Genomic DNA, 20,994 nt, shown 5'->3' with positions numbered 1-20,994 from the left:
CCCCAAGTTGTCTTTGACACGTTCAGACCACAATGACATCTATGGTTTAAATCTGCTAAATAACTGTATAATGGAATATTTTATAAGAAGTGTCATAGACAAGGTACCTTTGGAACCTTACTAGGGAACAAAAATGCTAACGATGGCTCCAGGCCATTTGAAGTGGTTAAAACTTGGTTGGTTGTTTGTTTTTGAATGGCACATGATGGGGGCAGGGGCTGAAGTAATTTTGAGATACTTTTAAAGGTAGAAGAGTATATTAACTTTTTTGGGGTGCTTTATAGCAGCATTGAAGAATAAAATGTGTTTTTACGTATATGCGGTTGTACTTAACATGAAATGAAAGAATTGGCATTGTGAGCTACAGTTCTGAAGTGCTAAGCTGTTAGCAATTATCTGAAAATTTACTGCACTTGAAAAGCTAGGTATGTATCTTGATGAGAACACTTAGTTTCTTTGTAAAACAGCATCACAGTTAAAAGTATCCTTTTAAAAACAGCACCAGCCAACCGAAGAAAAAATAAAACTAACAAACAGAAACCCAGAATTTGAATTTGGGTTTCTAATAAAGATACAGTAATGGAGTTCATGTTCATTTTTCTGCTGGTGAAATCCTGTGGTATTGGAATACAAATTGTGCTTTGTCAGTTTTATCACCATATGAATTTTTGCTGTCTATTATCTTCAAGATAAACCAGAAGATTAACGGCTACCCTGGTCCAGCTACGTATAGTGAAGGAATTTTGTTGCAAAAATATGAACTTCCATCAGGAAGAATGCTTCAGCAAAGTCAGTATATAAAAAGAATATAAAAAGAACAAATAGTCCATCAGCAGGAAGTGTAGCAGGAATTACACAATTTTGTAAAAAGCATTTGAAAAATGTACTGTCGTCTTTCAGTAGGGCATCGTTCAGTACCTTATGTCTGAGTCTTTGTAGCTTATCTGGAAGGGAAGGAAAAGATTGCTGTGGTGGTTTCCACTTGTGTGCTGCTTCAAGTGGATATGATAACTTCTCTATAATTTGGTGAAGTACTGTATGCATCAGTACCTGTAAGCAAGGCTGAAATAGGCATGCTTGCAAGCTGATACTTGCACAGATTGGTACTTCTGTTCTGCAGGTAATTTTTCTTTCCACTGGCATTGAAACTGAGGTTGCAGTGAAATCAACAATCTTTTTACGTTTATAGAAACTATTAAACTTTTGTGGTGGTCTTTATATGGAAACTAATGGTCTTTCTATGAGCACTGCAGAAACGTTTCACACAGGATAAAACAAAAAGCACCTTTTCTTTTTATCATTTTAAAGTGCTGTGGGATTGGAGAATATGTACTCAATGCTAGCTCTCAAAATGGAATGTTAGTCCTCTTCCTGCAAAGCCTGTGTTAACTGAGGAGGCTTTGTATCTTGAACAGGGAGGATTGTAATCCAATTTGATCTTTCTGAGTTGCATGTTGTATCTTCATTATAAAGTTTTTGCTTTACGTGGGTTGTGTACTTCACAATGGAACCTGTCTTAGGAGTAACTTGAATTGTTACCTATCTTTTAGGAAGTGGATGAAGAGCTTAGTTTGGAAAGGCTGAGTAATTAGTCACTCAAAATATATAAAATTGGTCATAATGTTCTGAAAGCATTTCAGAATTTTAGTTTCTCATTTTGTAGTGAAACTAAAACAGTATAAATAGTAAAAACAAAACAAACAACAAAACAAACAAAAACAAATAGTATTTGACACTTCTGAAGCATTTACAGTCTCAGCTTGTATAGAGCTATCATACTGCTTTCATACGGCTGAAAGACTAATAATACTTAATGTAGGATAGTTGTCAGTGTTTCCCATGTACAGTGACCCCTACTGTCTAGGAAGTGGTGAAATAGCAGCATGAATGGAAACCTTTGTATGGTGTAGGCAAGCAGTCTGTGCAGCTGGTAAGGAGATGAGCTCCTATGTGCAGGTAATGCAGCTACTGTTTCACTGAAGCATTCTGGAAGCAATTTCACCTCCTTCAGCAAAGCTGGGTTCTTTGGTTCAAGTCTACAGAGAGAGGACAGGGCTCTCAAACCATGGCCTTTGCCAACAGAACTGAGCGTTTCCTGAAGTGAGCTTTTTTCAAGACTAGAACTGTATGAATATATGAAAGTGAGGGAAGAAAAAAAAACCCACTGTATTCCTTGTTTGTCTCATTATATCGTCATCATATATTACAAGTTTTTTCTTTACGTTTCCTTTAGACCATGAAAGAAGTCTGGTTTTCTTACCTATTCATTCTATTCTTGCTTTTATATACCTTTTGTTTCACCAGAATTAAAAAATTATGCAAAGCTTCTTCTAATGCCTTTGTTTATGTAGTAGGGCATATTATCTTTGTTCTAACCTTGAAAAATAAGTGATAAAGGTTCTTAATTGAACCATTGACATAATCTCTTCATCCAAACTCCATTTAAGAATTAAGTTTAGTAAATCTAAGCATTATGAAAGTTAAATTTTTCTATGATGAGAGAATTCAGAGAATATGTATAGCAGCCTAACAGTTTAGCTGCTTTTAAGTAGTCCTTCAGATACTGAACAGAGTTTTGCATAACATCATAACATTCTAGGCTTGTTTATGACTTTGTATATTTGTTTTACTACTGCCAGGTGCTAAGCTGCAAAAATGATTGCAATGGATTTGTACTGAGCAAAGCAGTTAAGTCAGTACCTGAAAAAAATTAGTCCTGAAGCCTGAGCACACTGAGTGAGAAAGTACTCAGAACTGTTTCCTTTTTAGTCTTCAAGTTAAGCAATCTCAGCAGTTACTGCATTTGTCTGTATCTGTGGGGGAGTTGAGCTGGAGATGCTGTTTTCTCTCTTTGTTGCATCACTGAATTACTGGTACGTGTTTCCAGTTCTGATATTTGCATTTCAGAAAATATGGTGCACGGCAGCAGTGGTAAAAGTGCAGAAGACAACAAAGAACTGCGAGGTGATCTTTTGAATCGGCCCAGGAGGTGACTTAGATGGCTTGATTTTGGCCTGAGAGTTCCTGGAATAGTGCTGGACTCTGAACTCTGTGTGGGAAAGCCATGCCAAAAGCCACTGTTCAGAAGTGAGACAAATTTGGAATGGAAATAGAGGAATAATGGGGTTCAAGTGTGAGGAAAAGTGGCTGAAGCCAGTTTCTAAACAGTTTCAGTTTTCTTTCATGTAAAATTTGAGTTGGTAGTCAAAGTTTAATAAACACGACTTGATTTTACCACAAATTATTCAATTGAGAACAAATATTACTGAATACAATTGTCTGGCCTTTGTTATACAAGAGGTCAGACTAGATGATCATAATGGTCCCTTCTGGCTTTAAAAACCTCTGAATACATGAATAATTTAAAACCTGTCCTGCCAGCCCGTATTCGTTGAGGTAGCCATATTGAAATCCTTTGGGGACTACTCATGTGAGTAAAGGTTGTGGGATCAGGCCTGAAGTGAGTAATCATTATCACCTGTGTTTAAATTCATTGATAAAACTATAAAATATTCACATCGAGTAAAGGTAAGATCCTTTAAAATGAAAGATGCTTATGCAGTAATATTCTACCTGTTTAAGCTGGCCACTATCAAAATGTTATAGGAAATTTTATTTTTTCAGTCTCCTGAAAATATTCAATTATGTTCTGGTGCTGTAGAGCAATATATGAACAATTTCAAAAATTAGTAACATGTAGAAAGTATCTTTGCTTCGTAAAAATAATAATAAATTCCAGCAATGTGGTGGATATAAGTATATTAAAATTGTTGTCAAGTCATCTCAGTGCTCTTAATGATCATTCTTGTTATGGGTGGTTATGCTGATGTTTGTATGCGCAACAAAAAGTTCTGCTGTTTGATCAGGATACTTACTGAAACAGGAGTAAACTAAATATCAGCAGGTAAGTGGTGTGGTTACGTTCAGATCATCTTGAATTCTTGTAGCCAGGTGCAGAGGCCATGAAAGATTTCTGGAGACTGCTCCTTCACAGTTTTTTTGGAGTTCCAGATAGAAGCAGATTTGACTGATTTTGACAGAAGTGGGACTTCCTAGAGTTTGGGCTCAGTGGAGGTAGATGGAAATACAACTTTTCTTTTCTTTTTCTTTTTTTTTTCCCCCCAAACTAGGGAGTCTTACTACGAGCGATAGTTTCTTTGAAGCACGCATGACCTTTTATTGGCTCCCTCATACAGCACTGTAACATCACACTGTTTGCCTATTTCTTTTCTGGAGACATAATTTACATGCAAACATGGTTTCCTAAAGAAGTCAGCTGGTGATTTGTTACTTCAATAATACGAAGTATTCAATTGTGGTCTTCTGTGTGGTTTTCAGATCCCTGTGCCTTATATAATTTAGAGATGTATCGGTAGGTGTCCTACAGAAAACACACAGTAACTGCGTGCAAGAATGCTAAGTGTAAGAGTAGTGCATTCAAAGTTATGTCATAGGAAAAGAACAGAACTTGTGTTCTGGATGGTGTTTTCTTTTAATACTTTACTATCTTAGCTGTGAAAGAGAACTGGTGTGTAAGAATGTATAACTGGATCTTTGGGATTTTTACATAAGCTAATTTCCTGAGAATGCATTTTCTCATAGGTGCTGATGTGAGGCTTGTATCAGCATGCGTGGTGTGAACCTGAGCCTGAGAAATGGGAACTCCCAAGTCTAAAAAAATAGCTGGCTGTTGCCCCCTTTGGGATAGTTCAGTTTTGTTACATTTCCTTACCTGTAAAGAGCCAGGTAATGCCTGCTAGCGTAGGTGATAAGTAACTTCATCAGCAATTGCTTTAAAGCACTTAGAGAACTTTGTGTTCTTTGCAGCAGTGAGCAGGATCAGGTGGTTGCTATCAGAAGACATTTGTGAGAAATTATATCAGTTTTTTGTATTTGATAACAGTCTGTTACACATATCCATGGTGTTTTTCTTGGCAGCCATATTCAGTTTTTTAGTAACATGCGTTCTTCTATTTTTCTTTCAAATTTTCTTTCAAGTGGAATAGGACTGTTTACTTCTCAAGATTTACGTATTCTGCTCAGTCGTTGGTTAGAATTCCTAATCTGTAGCTTACCTCGTGCTGAGGATGTCACTAATGGAGAATTTATGCTTGAACTTAGGATGAATTTGTAAAATGATTCATTGAATGCAGTCTAATATTTTCTTTGGTAACTGGTGCAGGAAGAAATTGGACTCCAATGTTATTCTCTTTTGCTTTTTAATACTTCAGATTTCCGCAAAAGATTTTGTCAGTGAAATCTCTTAATTTTGCAATGAGAGATGGTAGAATTTCCATAATAGTGTAGATGAATAAAAAGTGATGCTGAGGCCTTTGCAAAAAAGGCAAAGAAGTTCTTCGTGGCAAATTTTTTTCTTTGCTTCTTAACTGTAAAATTCTGCTGCTGTCTTTAAACTGTTTGCTTTCAACATCATGAATTTCTTCCGGCCTTTTTCTTTAAAGAGTGATGGGAGTTGATTTTTAGTAGTACTTAAAATTCATGGAAGTCAGCTTATTTATTTATTTATTTATTTATTTATTTATTTGCTTATTTGCTTATTTATTTATTTTCTTCAGTAGCTGTCCTTTTTGCTTTATTTGTTTATAACATAATTGTGATTCATTTTTCCTTTAATTTTGTTTCTTGTCTGTGCCCAGGTGCTGCTGAGGTGTCTCTAAAATCTTGCACCTAGCTAGAAGAGACTGAAATTTTAAAAAGTCAGAGCTGCTCTTCCTACCCCTGAATAAATGCCCTTTTGGGGCTAAGCTACAGTGAAGTTCAGTGAAGGTGTAATGTGGTTACGTGGGTGGATTTTGCTTATAGTTTTCAGTGTGGCTTTGGAGAGCTGGCCTTTTGTCTTTCAATGTATTATGTTTGTGTGAATGAGTTTTTATGCTTTCCAATATGTTCTTACCATGAAGATCAAATCTAGCCAGTTCTTTTCATGAACATGAATAAAAATCTAATTGGAATAGTATCTTCATAATGTCCTCTGATCACGAAGTTTGCATTTGATAAACAGAACACATTTTTCAGACAATCTGGTAGGTACTTAAAAAATTTTTACTTGCACGTATTTTTTTGAGAAGGTTGGACAGTGAACGATGCAGGAATGATTAAAAAACCCATGATCTTGCCCTTTTATGTAATCAGTATATATTTTGTGAGCATACCTTGTTAAGTACCCATTGCAGACCCTTATTGGTGTTTTTGAATAATTTGTTTAAACTGTGCAGTACAGATTCCTTATTTTAGCACTGAGGCATACAAAGGCTTCTTTTAGCAGCCTTTAATTTTGTACTTATGCATGTGACATAGCCTGTGGCTGTGATCTCTACTGTGAATCTGCAGTTGTTTTGGGATGAAAGAAGAAGGCAGCTGGAAACTCAGTAGCTACATCTAGCTGTCTACCTAGAGAAGGCCTTGATTTCAAGTTTATCTAAACAAGCTCGACTAATCCCAACTATCTAGGGGGATCCACTGTCAAAACAAGCAGCATGGCCCTAAGGCAAACACAACCATACAGAAATGAAGGCTGGGACTTCCAATACTCCAATGACTGCATACTGGAGGCTTTTTTTTTCCTGAAAGAGTAAGAGAGGTGGAATTTGCATAATGCCTTTTCATTGGGAACTTTTGGAAAGCTGACAGAGGTCCAGCTTATAGCTCTGTAGCCACAATACGGAGTCTATAGGAGAATCCTTGAATGACCTAACCATATTGAAAGAAAAAATGAAAGCATCCAAGTATAGCCAAGTGAGTGTGGAAAAGAGGGCTGCTGCATTGTCTAACATCTGCTCTACTTCTCGTTAGTTTTGTTCTTTGGTATTCTATGTGGACTTTGGAGAAACCTAAGACAGCCTAACACGAATCCTATAATCTTCCTTCTGAATATTTATGTAGTGTGCCAGCCTCTAAGCTGTCCTTTGCATCTTCCTATTTCCCCCTCATTTTCATGCTCTCAAATGAGGCCAACATTTCAAAAGCTAAATAAATGTTTGTGAATGTTTATAAAAGATTTGCATAAATTTCTCCTTGTTTGACAAAGATCACTTTTTTCTTATGCCAGTTCTGAAATTTTTTAAAGGTTTCGGTGCTTGTCTTGACAACAAAGTCCTGCCTGGGAGGACAATGATTGCTGATTAAGTGGGTATGCCGTAGCAGCTGAATAGGGCATTTGAGGCAATGTGTAAAAGAGCCAGTCATCTTAAGCCAGAATTATAATATTTAACAAATATTAACCAGTGGGTGCACTTAACTCCGTATTTTGATGCGAGATACCTGTGCAACTGACTTACAGTGTGAGAAGTATGATTATTTTTTCAAACTTGATTTTTTCCTAAATGTTGAAAGGAAAATATTCCTTGTCTTTAATTGCTAAATATTTACAGCTCTAGGTACCTGATATTGACGTTTCTTATCTGTAGCAATAGCTCAGTGTCTATGCACATAAGTGGCCTTGATTTTAATGCTTGTTTATACAGTTCTTCAGTTCTTCATGATTTGAGTGGAACAATTATTCTTATCACAACAGTTGTAGATTTTCATTTCTCGACATAGCGTGTTAGCTGAAAGCCAGTTGTCTCAGAATGAAACTAAATCTCAATTTACTTGGAGGGATTTTAAAGGCTTCTACTCAAGACCCTTCTTCGCAAAATTGCTTAAATATTTAGCTCAGTTTTACTTTCAGCTTTTTTCTACCAAAAAACAAGTAATAGTCATTTTTGTTCTTTTGTTCTATTAGTTGAGAGGTTGAAGTTGTCATTAAGGCAAAAACTAGAGCTACTTCTCTGACACAGTTTTTATCACATCTGCTAGGCCTGTGTCCCAGGAGGAGCTGTGCAGAGCGCTGAATTCAGCATAGGCCCATTATCTGCTGTTTTTGCGTATGTTGTAAAAGGAGTGAGACCTCAGGGAGGCTTGGAGCCTCCTCCCGTGTAATGTCCAAATCAGATTTGAAGGACTGGTGGCAGGAAAGCTTTGGCCTTGGGGTGTGAATTCTAAGAAACAGAGTCACAATTAGGTTTAAAAAATTCAGGGATTTTGAGCTTTATCGGGAAATATGTTTTTAGTAATGCAATGAGAAAAGTTTTCCATCTGTGCACATATTTTCTGTGTTTAAAATATTTAAATGATAGAAGGTCTCAATGTACTTTGGAAATGTTATTTATTTCTTGCAGTTAATCTTATGGTGATTGTATCTGCATGTGTTTGTTTTCTTTTGTTTTAAACAGCATTTTCCTGAGGTCAGTGCAATGATGCCATTTCCCCCTCCCTAAGGGAAGAAGTGACTTGTAGGAAAAAAAAACACCCCTCTAGTCCAAGCTTTGTAATTGCTCAGAAGAGCTACTAGAATTGTGGAACCCTAAGCAAATGGATGGGCTGGTGCTGGACAGCTGTGCTGACATACAAAGAGTGCTAAAAAGTAGAGAGAAAACTAAGTTGAGACAGTATGATTGTAAATGATGCACCTGTTTTCTTTTAGAGCGGCATAGCTATCTAAAGAAATGATTAAAATTGATTCCCAATATATTTTGGTGATTATCAAAACTATTAATGTTTAGCACTACTGCGAGATGTAAAATGATGTTATTAAAACCAATGCAAGATGAAGTTTGATGTAAATGTTTTGTGAGCCAAGGTTTTATTCTTTAAGAAGCTGTGTTGTCAGTTCTGGAAAAAAACGGATTCTTTAAAATGGAGGAAAATGGTGCTTTTATGTTTACTGTTCTTTGCTTTCTGTGATCTGATATCATGCAAAAATCGGAGCTCTTTGTTGTGACGCAGCCTCTCCATGCAGGGTACCTTACTTTAATTTGAGAATTCATTTTATAAAGCTGGAATGCTTCTGCATGTTAAGTACATGATTACATGGCACAATTACATAATTGATGAGAATAATCTTAAATAATAACTTTAGGATAATTTGATATAAGCTGACATTACTAATAAATGCAAATTAATGTCTAAACCTTCAGAAGATGAAATTTACTGATCCCTGATTGTTACTCATTGTTGTCTTTGTTAGTGGATGGATTTTTATTTTTTATTTTTTATTTTTTTGTTCTAGTATTACTTTCTTAGATCTATATTATTTCAGAAAAATGCTGATGCAAGACTACGTTTTCCTGGCCATTGTACAGTAGCTGCTTTGTAAAGTGCTGCTTAAGGTGTAGCAGCAGCACCTGTCACTGAGGTGCTTCTTATTGACGTGCATGAAGATATTTCCTTTCCTAGGAACACATACGTGAAATTCTCACCAACTGCACAGCAAACAGGGTTTATGTTGCTGTAGGTTTTGTATATTTCCTTCCAGTGTTCTGTGCATGGAGTTGTTGCCGGTTTTAAGTTGGTTATTTGGGTGCACTGACATCTGTTTGGAGTTCTTAATCCTGCTGTTCCATTGCAGTGGGTGATCTAAATAATTCTTAGTTTAAAATTATGCAAATAGATGATTTAAATTTGAAAGCAGTTTACAATTTTGTGATAATAAGGTAGATTAAAGAACTATTCAAATTTAAAAATAGTTGAATAATGTTTTACTTAATGTTTTAGCACTCCTGTGTTGTATTAACATTTTTAAATATTAACGTTAATCAGACATCAACATGTTCAAATTTGATTTTGTTTCTGAGCAGAAATAATAAATACACAAAACCTTTCAGTGGTGAATTTCTCTTTTAGTACCTCATTTCACTTCATGCTAGCTTGCAGTTTCTGAAAGTAAGTTGCTTTGTTCTGTAGCTATCAGCTAAAATAGCCCCCACAAAAGCATCTGCAGCTCAGGGCCAGGCAGAGCCCCATGGCCCCGCTGAAGCCCACTCGGTGCTTCTGCAGCCCCTTTGTGCCCCTCCTGCTCCCAGAGCTCCTTTTTTCCTCCTCAGCCTGGTGAGGTCTTCCTGCAGCTTTTTGGGTGGCCCTCCATGCAAACAAGATGCATTTCATGCTGGTTTCATGGATTCTGGTGGTATTTCTGGCTGCGGAAGACAAAGACTGATTGCATTTTCCAGCCTTTCTGTCCAGCATTTTGCTTATGACAACCTCACTTGTACTTCCTCTGATTGGAAATCAAGAATATAAACCAGTATTCATCTCTTTCATCACTGAGTCATGTCTTCTCTCCATGCCAATGTATTTAGCAGCTTTCTTTTCTGTGTGCTTTAAAAGTGTATCTTGTGTGGAGTGTGAAGGGAGAAAGAAATCGTTTCAGAGACTGCCTTACCTCCATAAATTGCTGTGTGACACAAAAGGGCTGAACACTCTCTTCCTGGCTCATTTATTTTGAAAACTTTGCTACTGAAACCAAACTTAATCAATGAGCTCTGTGTTGTCTCCGATAAGTTATGTACTGGCTTTATTGATTGGGAAGGATTTTAGAAAACCCATGTGGGGTTTATAATGTCAGCAGTGTTTTGATTATGGAAAGAGTTGGAACCTTGGGACACGGAACCAGGTGGTGTATGTCCTAAAGCCACTGGTGACACGGCTGGGCTGAATCCCTCAGGGGACGCAGTTCATGCCCTGCACTTTAACTGTGTTGGCTGCCTGCTATAGATGCACTTTTTGCTCATTAAAATGTTAAAAATCAAACTGCATGTAAGAAGATTTGTGAAAATATAAACTTGGGGATTGATCCAGAAAACTGGCATGTGATACCCTAGAGACGTGGGTTTCAGCTACTGGGTAATTTACGCTTATCAGCTGTGTGTCCTGGATTGTATTGTTTTGTTTGCTTTTCAGATGTTTTGTTTTAGAGGCATTTTGTAGGTTTTTCTTTGAAAAAATGGGCATAAGGGAGTAAAATAAGAAAAAAGTCTACAGATACTACCCTTATCTTTCATGTCAGGTAAAAACATGGAACAGATTATAAGATGCTGGCATGGAGGAGTTCTAGGTTTTGTTTTATGGTGTTTTTTTTTTTTTTTTGTTTGTTTGTTTGTTTGGAATCTTAAAGAGAGAATGGTTTTTTTCAAGGCTGTAAGTAACCAGTCACCTAAAGCTGTACTTTATGTAGGGGTTGCTAAGCTTTAAAACTGAGCAGGACTTAATTGGAGGGGGAAAAAAAAAGCATATTTATATTATCAAGCTTGCTACTTGAGCAAAAATAGGGTCGGTCTCTAGTGATTGTATGTCTTACATGCAAAAGATCAGCGTTTTTGCTAATTAGAGCCTAATTCTGGGTGTGATTTTTAGTAGTTAAAATTTAGAACTAAGTCTGTGATTAACCTGTACTAGTCTTAATTTTTCAGTTGTAAGACAACACAGATAGGTGGTGATATATAATGAGTGGCAGATTTTGTCCAATAATGTAAAAACTATGTTATAATATTGCAGAGTCTTTCTTGGAAAGACAGGGCAGTGTATAGTGAAATAAATTCACTGTATTTTTTCTTAAACACACTTTGTTTTTAGGAAGCCATAAAAATTAAGAGAAGTGGAAAGAGAGTTTTGAGTAATGCAGACCATTATCCTCCAGTAACATGATGCTGATGAGATGCTAGCACGTTTTATCAAATAAGTGTTTATACTGGCAGCTACAGTAAACATTCAAAGCTTTATCAAAATAGTGGAGAGTATGTTCTACTTTTATGTTATTGATGATTTGTTACTTTTTATTTCAGAATTGTATGTAGCTGCCACTTACAATGAAGTCAATAAATACGTAGTCATTTTATTCTGCTGCAATTATAATTTCAGTTGTTTTACAATTCTGGTTTTCTTTTTTGTGGTTTGAGCTTTCAGCAATGGGTAAAGGACAAGTGTGAAATAACTTCAATTTGTCCAGGCGCAGTTTTTGTGCATAAGCAATTGGAGTTGTGCAGGAGACTTCAGTCCTTGTGGAAGTCAGAGACACGGCACAAGGATGAATCCAGTCATGTTAATGAGATCTTTATATCAGGGCTTTTTGTATGAAAATGCATTTCTGCAGACTTTACTCTGAAACCTGCATAGATACTTCACAGGTTTCCTCTGTTAAAATTGAAAGGAGGCCTTTTTCATTGCTTTACATGCCATCCTTCAATAGATTCTTTCTTGTTCTTTAAAAACAGAAGGTTGTTAAATAATCTGTCAATAAACTGTCAAGAAGTCAAAGTTTCCATATCTGTTTCTGTGTGAAATCTAAAGAACTTGCTACATTTTAGTTGTCAGGAGACCTCTGAAGAACAGTTCTGGAGCAGTTGAGCTTGAAACCATTGCTAAGAATGGGACGTGCTTGTTTGAATTATGTAGGAGGAACATGTTCTTGCAAGAGAGTCAATATGCTTTCCGCTTCATTGAATAGGTTATTAGATTGATGTAGCTTGTTTGTTGAATGGTGGCACTGGTTTTAGAAATAAATGAAGCGAAGAGCATCAATTTAGTTATTGGTGATAATTTATTACTACAGGCCAGAAAAGTCTTGAGTTCATCAGGTCTGCCATCTAGTCAGAGTGGTCTTGTAGCTGAAATCAGAAATATATGTGATGTTACAGGTCCTGAGGTATTTCACTGTGAAGGAGAGTGGACAATGAACTGACTGGTAGCAGGTCTGCAATCTGAGTTGACCTTTATGGTGAATTTTGTAATACAGATTTGAATATTATAGAAGAATACAGCATGAGCAAATTACTTCTATGTGTGAACATACTATCTTGGTACATGTATTTCTTTGCTTCTTTAATGACTATATTTATTTAAAGGCGTGCAGTGGAAGGTGATTTATTAAAATATTATTAATGTTTTCAGTTTTCACAGTCACGCTTTTTTTTTTTTTGAGATCATACATATATTTAAAAGTTCTGTGTGTGTGGTGCTGTTTTGCAACATTTAGGAAATGGTTTGTAATTTATTTTAATACGCATTATTTTAATCCGTCTTGTAACACTCACATTGTCTTTCTAATAGCAGTAGGCAGTGTTAAACATTCCTGCTAGGAGACCTATTGGCTTTATCTTTTGTTATTTATCTTGCTGATGTTGGGAAGTATTCTCTAATCCCCCAGACCTCTGTTCCTAGGTAACAGTCAAAAGCTGTGCCAGCAGAAGTGGTCCTGCCAGGCCAAACCCATGTGGGTTGGTGTTATTCACTATGATCCATATGGTCAGGGTAGAGATTGTCCCTAGAGAAGTGTTAACACTCAACAACCCAACCTCCTCCTACCCTTGGAGAATTGCTGGATGGCTCCTGCTGCCTGCCCATGTGTGAATCTTGATTAATTTTTCATTTTTAATGAAGTTTGATCATGTTTATTATTTCACATGATTGACTGCCTGGTACTCCTTCCATGTAATTGATAAAGCCCATATTTCTTCATCTGTCTCGTCTTTCTTCAGGGCAAAGTTGTGAAATTGTGTGATGTGGTTAATATTAGATTTATTGGTCCCATTAGATGTATAAATTATCTCTTTTTTTTTTTTTTCTCTCCACAGGAAGTTCTACAGACTTTGACCAAGTTTTGTTTCCCCTTCTACATGGACAGGTAGGATTAGATTTTCAAACTTGACAAGAAAATAAGCTTCTCAATAAAACCACTGCAGAAAGTAAAAAATATACTGTTCTTAATGTTCTTTTTGCTCGACTGTGATTTAAAGTGCCAGAGTGCAAATTCTAGTCTCAGAATCCCTTTGTCCTAGAGTTTTCATGGACATAGTAAAATAAAAAAATAAAATAAAATAAAAAGTTTGAGCTGTTCAGTGGCAGCCACAAAAGTGTGTTTTGTTTTTCTTCTGTGTAACATTTGGATATGAAAACAGTTGGGTAGTAATTGTCAAATATGCATATTCATGTCAGAACTTCTTTACATCTGGATTTTACTTCTCATTAGCCAAAATTTGGGAAGAATTAATAAAGTGCTTTACATTTCGAGGCCTCGATCTTGGCTCAAATGCAGATGCCTTCCTTGTGACTTTCTAATTCTGGTTCTAATTTTTTTGAAAAATTGAGGTCTAGTTTCTAATGGACAAGAGAAGAACTGTACCTGACTGAGAAAATGTATTCTTGTGATTTAGGAATTGTCAGAAATTTTTTAGTTTTTTAGATTTTTAGTTTTGTTTTTCCTGTGAGTTAGGTCTGACGATTTCATGTTGAGAGCAAACGTTCACATTTTGGAAGAGTGCACTGCTGCTTGTGCTGCATAGGAGCAGCATTTCACTGCTTAGAATCACACGTGTGAGGTCAGCTGTGTGGTAGTCTGTAGTTGGAGGAAGCTGAAAGCTTGAACAGATCGTGCAGGTGATAACGTTTTCTCAGCCCTCTGGGCAGTTCCTGCAGGTCAGGGTTGAGAGATGCTGGTGAGGCACTGCTGGCAACAGCTGACATTGCCAACACCTCTACTGTACCTGATTTGTACACAAAAAGAGAATTTGAATATCCCCAGACTGTCAGCAAGAGCTTCTTAACTAATGCTTGTTGACTCGGGCAACCTTTGAAAGCCACAAATTCTCCTGGTAATTTGGAATCACTTTTTACTGATCTTTTTCCCTTGCTTAAGAGAAGGGATTGGGGAAGTAAATGTATATATTTTCCTCATGTGTATGTTTAAGGTTGCTCACTTTATACTGTGGACACATTTATAGTTGTAACATGTAGTTTTATTGTACCTGGGGTTTTGTTATTGTTTTCTCTTTTTTTTCCCCCCAGCAATATAACATTTTTGAAAGATAGAAACATTGAAAACCCATATGGGGTGCATATGAGAACTTAATGAAAAGTAAGTCTCATTTCTGGATTCAGCTTTTTGACTGAGCATCACAGACTGACACAGAAAAACCAGCCATTTTGAAAACTAAGAACGGTTTGTAGTCTTGGGGTATACCTAAAATTTAGATTAAAAGATGTCTTAAGTTGCACCTGAAAGAGTTGTCTGCCACATCTCTTCCTGATACTCAAATAAATAAGTGCACATGTTCACTTATGAGTGTGCACTTGCAAGTATATAAACACATGCTGTTGTCTTTTGTGATGTAAATTTGGCTTTGGAACTGTGTGTGGGGACTAAGGAACTAACCTGCATGCTACAGCAACAGTCTTCTATCTCTACAAATGAATTTAGTGGGCCCATGGCAAAGAGAACAACACAGTGCACCTGAATTGAAAAGTTTTCTTCAGCTTTTCGGATTTAGAACCAATTGAATACCTTCATAGAGACTTTATCTGAAACTCAGCAAGTGACAAATGTACAGTAATTTATCTCTTTCAATTAACTGTTAATCACTGAGTATTTCTTTATACACTTCTCATACTGCGTTTAAAATCAAGTTATTGAAAGTAGTGAGCAGGTAGCCCCATAATGAAATTATCTCAGATGGTGCTTCAATTCTCCTCAGTCTTCTCAGTAAACCATTTTTCTGCTCTAAGACAGAAAGAAACTGCTTCTGGAAGAAATATTTTCTTCATCTACGTGTCTGTAATGTCCTTAGCAGCTGTGACTTATGGAGTTGACTTGTATTCTAGCAATTATAACTCTCTCTGTATGCCTCACAAATACTACATTGGATCAGGTCTACAATCACTGTAATTCTTAGTCCTACGGGTGATTTTTTGTTTTTTTAATATATTTTTGTTCTTTCTAAACAAAAGAAGAGAGAAACATGAAAACATTTTTCAGGATAGGCATTCCAAATATTTAGGTACTGTTTCCAGTTGAGTAGATGGCCTTGTTTCAAGCTGTGACAGTTTTAGAACTGGAATTTCTCTGTTATGTTGAGATTTTAAAAATTCTTATTCTAATAGTGGAGATACCAGGTTGTTGTTCAGATACCTTAGGAACATGGGTTGGAATTATTCTGTTGGTCTTGCAAAAACACTTTGGTTAGAGTGAGCAAAAGGAAAGACATCTTTAACCAGGATAATGAAGAGGTTATTTTACATTTTTTATAATAAAGAATTAACAGCTGAAAGTTGAGCAAGGCCTTTTAGGCGTGTTCAGTTTCTATGAATCACATAAGTGCAAAAATCTTTAGGTTTGCTGGGAAGGAACTTACCAACTTGTTGCAATTGGCTGATAAACAAGCTTCTTCCTGTTGCGAGTGAAGCATGTTTTTTTTTCTCCTCTTCTATAATTTTAATTGTCAGCTAGAATGCTTTTCTTGCACACACTCTGCTTTTGGCCTTGTTAAAATTAAGCATGTAATCCCCTTCTAAAACACCGTAGTAAAATCACCATAGTAACATTACATCCAAGCTTTACAGATAAAACTTAACACCAGTAAGGGATTTTTTGGTATACCCTACCAGCGCAGTATGGTTTATGGAAATGCTGTTCTGTTGACAGTTAGAATTCTCTAGGATATTAGTACTCACGCCGTCTAATTGTCAGGCTACTGAAATGCTCTTAAGTGTCTTTCTTTTTGTCCTTCTGTGAATATGGAGCACTTAGTGCTGAATGGATCCTACTTTTCTTTATGCAAGTCTATTTTTCTTTATTTTCTCTAGATATTTGCTTGTTTTTAGGGCTCATTACTATGATAGTTAAATGGCCTGACATTTTATTCTATGTTTTTTTGTTGTTGTTACTGAGTTGTAAAGATGCACATGTAAATTCTATTCATATTTCTCTGTTCTCACTGAAAAGACAACCTGAAATAAGTGTTAATTTCATATCATTATGAGATATCAAATTGAAAATCTAAAAAGTCAGCTAATAATTTTATTAGTCACAACTTCCCCACTGGAAGTCAGCATTTGTGTTAAGTAGGAAACTTAAATCTCTACAGTACAACTACATCTCCATAGAGCGACAGGAGAATCGGCTTCGTTTGAATGGAACTTACCATCACCACACGAGTGTTTGGTCATCTTTAGGTAGATGTGGTGTACCTCATATACACCTTTCACTCTGTTCATAAATAATGTTCAAAAAGTATGGTGCTTAAACGTAAAGCAGATTTTTTTGATGTGACCATTCTGAGCATCACTTACCTGAGTTTTCCAATCCGGGTGATTTGGCTAGCGTGGTACTTCCCACTGGGTGTGAGTGGCAGCCAAAATCCGTGAAGTTCTGAGCTCATTTGTGCTGCTCTTGAGGAGCCATTAAGATCCTACAGATGAGGCAAATGACTTGGAAAAATTGTTTTAAAGCCTTAAAAAATTATGCCTACAGTCATAGCTGACTCTAGTGCAGTATGCTTTTGATCCCAGTTATCTTTTCCTCCTTTGCACAGTAGTATATTCTTTCCTTTAACTGATTGCATAGCTGCTAGAGTAAAGGAGAGTCCTCAGCATGGGCAGAATTGCTGGACACTGAGGAATGGCCTATTTGGCACACTTACAGAATTGGTAGCTAGATATAAGACTTCAGTAAGTCAATATCCAAGTGTCAAATAAGCTCGGCATGTTATTTGTGAAACATTGTCTTGCTCTTAGAGTAATGGAATTTTCAAATGAAGAATAATATTTTGCCTGCATGACAGAACATGGGTTTTATTTGTACTGTATGTTCTGCTTTGAAAATAGTTTATCCTTTTTCGTTTAAAGAGAAATGTATTGCTTAGTATCATCCCACACCAAAGCCACTTGCATATTTAAGTTTCTAGAGGATATGTGCTTTCCGATTTAATTTTTTGGAGGGAAAAACAACAACAAAAAACCCCCGAACACAACCTGCTAGTAAAAGAGGAAATGCTATGGGACTTGTGTACTTAGATCGGATGGATACCTTTGACTTGAAGTTAGCTCAACATTAAGTTTTTCCTTTTTATTCTCTTTATTTTCAGCCATGCAGTTAGCCAAGTTGGACAGAACTTTACATTTGTCCTTACAGACATTGACAGCAAACAGAGGTTTGGGTTCTGTCGTTTATCTTCTGGGGCCAAAAGCTGCTTCTGTATCTTAAGGTAAGTCTGTGGTTTAGCTTTTGGCAGACAGGGAAACAGTGTTTTGACTTTGCATTGTTACATTGTAATTACAATTTCCAGCTGTTTAAAATTATTTTCCTATCTGGTCCTCAGTCACTGCTCGTTTGCAGAAGTGCTGCAAGATATCTTGCACTTTGAATTCTTCTGTAGATAACTATATTTGTTTGTAGTCAATTTTCTTGAATTAATGAGACGAAGGAAAAAAAATCAATGTTTCTTTGCAGTAATTTGTTATGACGCTGCATAATGGCAGATGTTATCTTTCACTGTCAGAACTGATCTTGATAAGACGTTTTGTGGACATTTGTATATGCAAGTTTTATTAACGATGCTTCTGCTGGTAGCTGAGGAAATATCTTCAGAGCTGATGCTGTCTACATTCTGAAAGTTTGTGTGTATGAGCTTTATGTTGTCCTATTGAGGGTTTTGTAGTGTTTGCCGTATACAGATGGATGGCTGAAGGTGGGAGCAGTGCATTTTGCATAGTACAGACTAAGAACTTCTAGCCAAGCTTTTATGATCGCCTCCTGTGGACATGTTGAAATAGTCTGTGATCTTTATTTACATTTTTCACAAGAACTGATGCAGGTGCAATCAGGTTTCATATCTACCAATATGTTAGTTCCATAAAAAAATTCTATGGAAATAAAGATTTCTACATGTTACCCTGCCTTTGTTTTTATTTATTTGTTTTTTAAATAAGTTTATTGATCCGTCTTCTGCTTTTTCATGCTTTGGCGCAGTGACCTAGACAAAGAGAGCTGAGATTCAGCTGTGTGAAGAATCAGCTAGGTGACGGGATGGTGTTGAAGTGGTCACAAACGAGGACCCTGTTCCCCTGTTCTCAGTGATTATAAACATCTGTCTCAGTTGTTTCTGGTTTGTTCTTCACATGGGAGAATCTAGTGTAAGAAAGAGAAGAACTTGTCCCCGGCGTACGAGTTTTGCATGTGGCACATGGCTGAATGGGGCCTTCTTGCATGTGTGTTATTGAATACGACTCCTCTGGAGTATTTTGGAGACGGAGTTCCAAAATATAAGAGAAGCTGTCCAGTGCAAAGACATTTCTGCCTTTATTGAGTTGAATCCAGCAATGCTTTGAAATAGATTTTGATTGCTGTGTGTAATTTAACATGAGAACATTTGTGCAGCTTGTGTTGGCACTTGACTTGTAAAGATATCGGCTGTTCACTGTCCTGTACTTCAGCATTACACTGGCAGCAGTGGTCCGCTAACTAGACCTTCATTGATTAAGTCTAACATTTGGAAAAAATAGTGTGAAGTCTACCAAAATTACTAATTATCTGTGTGGGAGGAGGGATGACAGGTGCTTTGTCAGTAGTTTCTTCCATTTCATCCTTTCTTTAGTGTTTTCAACCATTAACAGCTACGGCAATGGCAGTCCAGCAGTGTGAACCAGATATGGAAGACAGAGGTATTTCTCTAGTTCCTCTGTGCAGACAGGGAACTGATTCACTTGTGTGGGGAGTGCCTGATTACATACAGTAACTTGTCTTGATTAATGATAAATTAAAGGGTAGACACAGTTTAAGAAATGAGTCTAAACGATTAGTGTGAGTCCATTCTTGATCTCTCCTGGATAAGAGTTCTTTGCTGTCAGCTCCCTTATGTCGACTGAGTGCCAAGAAGAAATGGAGGAGTTATGTTGTAGCTAAATGCCTTCTGCTTCGACTCATAACTAACATTAAAAAAAAAAATAAAAATAAAAATAAAAAAATTAAAAACTCAACCAACTAAAAGAAACAGCCAAACCAGTGCAGGAACAGCAGTAGGTGAATTGGGATTCAGCTTCATTCCTGTTGTCTCATTCTCCTGTGGACTAATGAGAAAATGAAAGATCGTCTTTAATGCAAATGAATGTAAGTTTTGGAGGATAATGAAGAATATAAATAAGCATCATACAGATTTACTTTCTCTGTTCCCAGAACTACAGCAGCCATTGTTAATGTGAATCTTCTTGGTGTCCTTCATGAATGAAATTAGAAATAACTAGGATTATACAATTCTGATAAGTTAGTTTTAATAACAGAGTTAATTTAATTCATAAGGATGTTGCTGTAAATGGGTGCATCAAAATATGCTGAAGCAAGCAAGAATTTTATGAAAAAACAAGTGAAGATGAAAAGAATGCTTCTTTGCTTATTTTTAAATTATAGGTTGTTTAAAATGTGGGAGTGTATGTGGTTCTCTACTCTGTTTTTTTTTCTGCCAACAAGATGATTGCATTTACACCTGCACCATCTAAGTCTAGGCAGACCTTTCTTATCACGAGCAGTTGCTGTGTAACCAGTGGACTCTTAATGCTAAGCCCAGCAAATTAATGTGGTCTTCACCAAGAGACTTGAGAACTTTTTTGGCTCCTCTATTTGAAGCTTCCCTACCTGCTTCAGCACTTTTGAACTAGACTGCTCAATTTTTTTCTTCTAAACTGTTTCTGAGTTAAAAGTATTACATTGCCTCAGTGTACTTTATTGGAGATTGCTGGCAGCATTCTGTTAGAGTTGTACATGCTATGTCTCTGGTAGACACTCAGTGGAAAACTGGATGTCTGCAAGCTTCAGGTATTCCTTGCTGTGCTCAGTGACAATTTAAGAATTAAGCAATATTGTTTGTTATTGGAGATAATGTTCAACTGTTTATCAGTGAAAGGTTTGGTGAGTCTGGGCATGGCCAAGGTTTGGAGGTGGAAAATCGCTAATGTTTTGGTTCATCATAGAAGAGGAACAGAAAAAGGAAATTGTTTTCATTCAGCTTGTGCTTTGAAAAAATGTCAGAATTTTGGAAACAGTTGAAAACTGTGACAGTTCTCAGAATGCTGTAAGTTGTAGCCCTGACCTTGAGATGTGGAGGGATCCAGCCACTTCTTCGTGTGCGTGCAGAGTACAGTAATTCCTAGGAGTTCAATAGCAGCAATGTTACCGTCATGGATGTTGCTCCTATGGCCAGCAGAAAGCCAATTCAGTTCTACAGTGTAAGTCTTTTGGCTATTTTAATCGCTACTGTTTAATAATCTGCTTTCAAGATAGTTTTCATAATTGTTGCAAGAAATGGCAACATATTTTTTCCTAATATTTATATATTTCTGTAATCTCTTTTGTTCCTACTATGGATATCAACATACAGATTTCTGGAAGTAACT

General features: G+C 36.6%; 1 protein-coding gene across 14 annotated transcripts in view; it reads left to right on the top strand.

The window, feature by feature from the left end:
* The window catches only part of DENND1A (DENN domain containing 1A), a 174,585-nt gene that overhangs the window by 30,615 nt on the left and 122,976 nt on the right, over window positions 1-20,994 (top strand). For all 14 annotated transcript variants that reach the window (XM_085239413.1, XM_085239403.1, XM_085239405.1 and 11 more), the window contains exons 4-5: window positions 13,410-13,459; window positions 17,694-17,813. In XM_085239413.1, coding sequence (XP_085095539.1) covers window positions 13,410-13,459; window positions 17,694-17,813 — 170 coding nt within the window. The remainder of the gene's footprint in view (window positions 1-13,409; window positions 13,460-17,693; window positions 17,814-20,994) is intronic.

This window comes from Meleagris gallopavo, chromosome 19 (assembly GCF_905368555.1).
Source record: "Meleagris gallopavo chromosome 19, MGAL_WU_HG_1.1, whole genome shotgun sequence".
In the NCBI taxonomy this organism is placed as follows: Eukaryota; Metazoa; Chordata; class Aves; order Galliformes; family Phasianidae; genus Meleagris; species Meleagris gallopavo.
The sequence above is the reverse complement of the archived record's forward strand: the minus strand, read 5'-3'. Positions and strand labels throughout refer to the sequence as shown.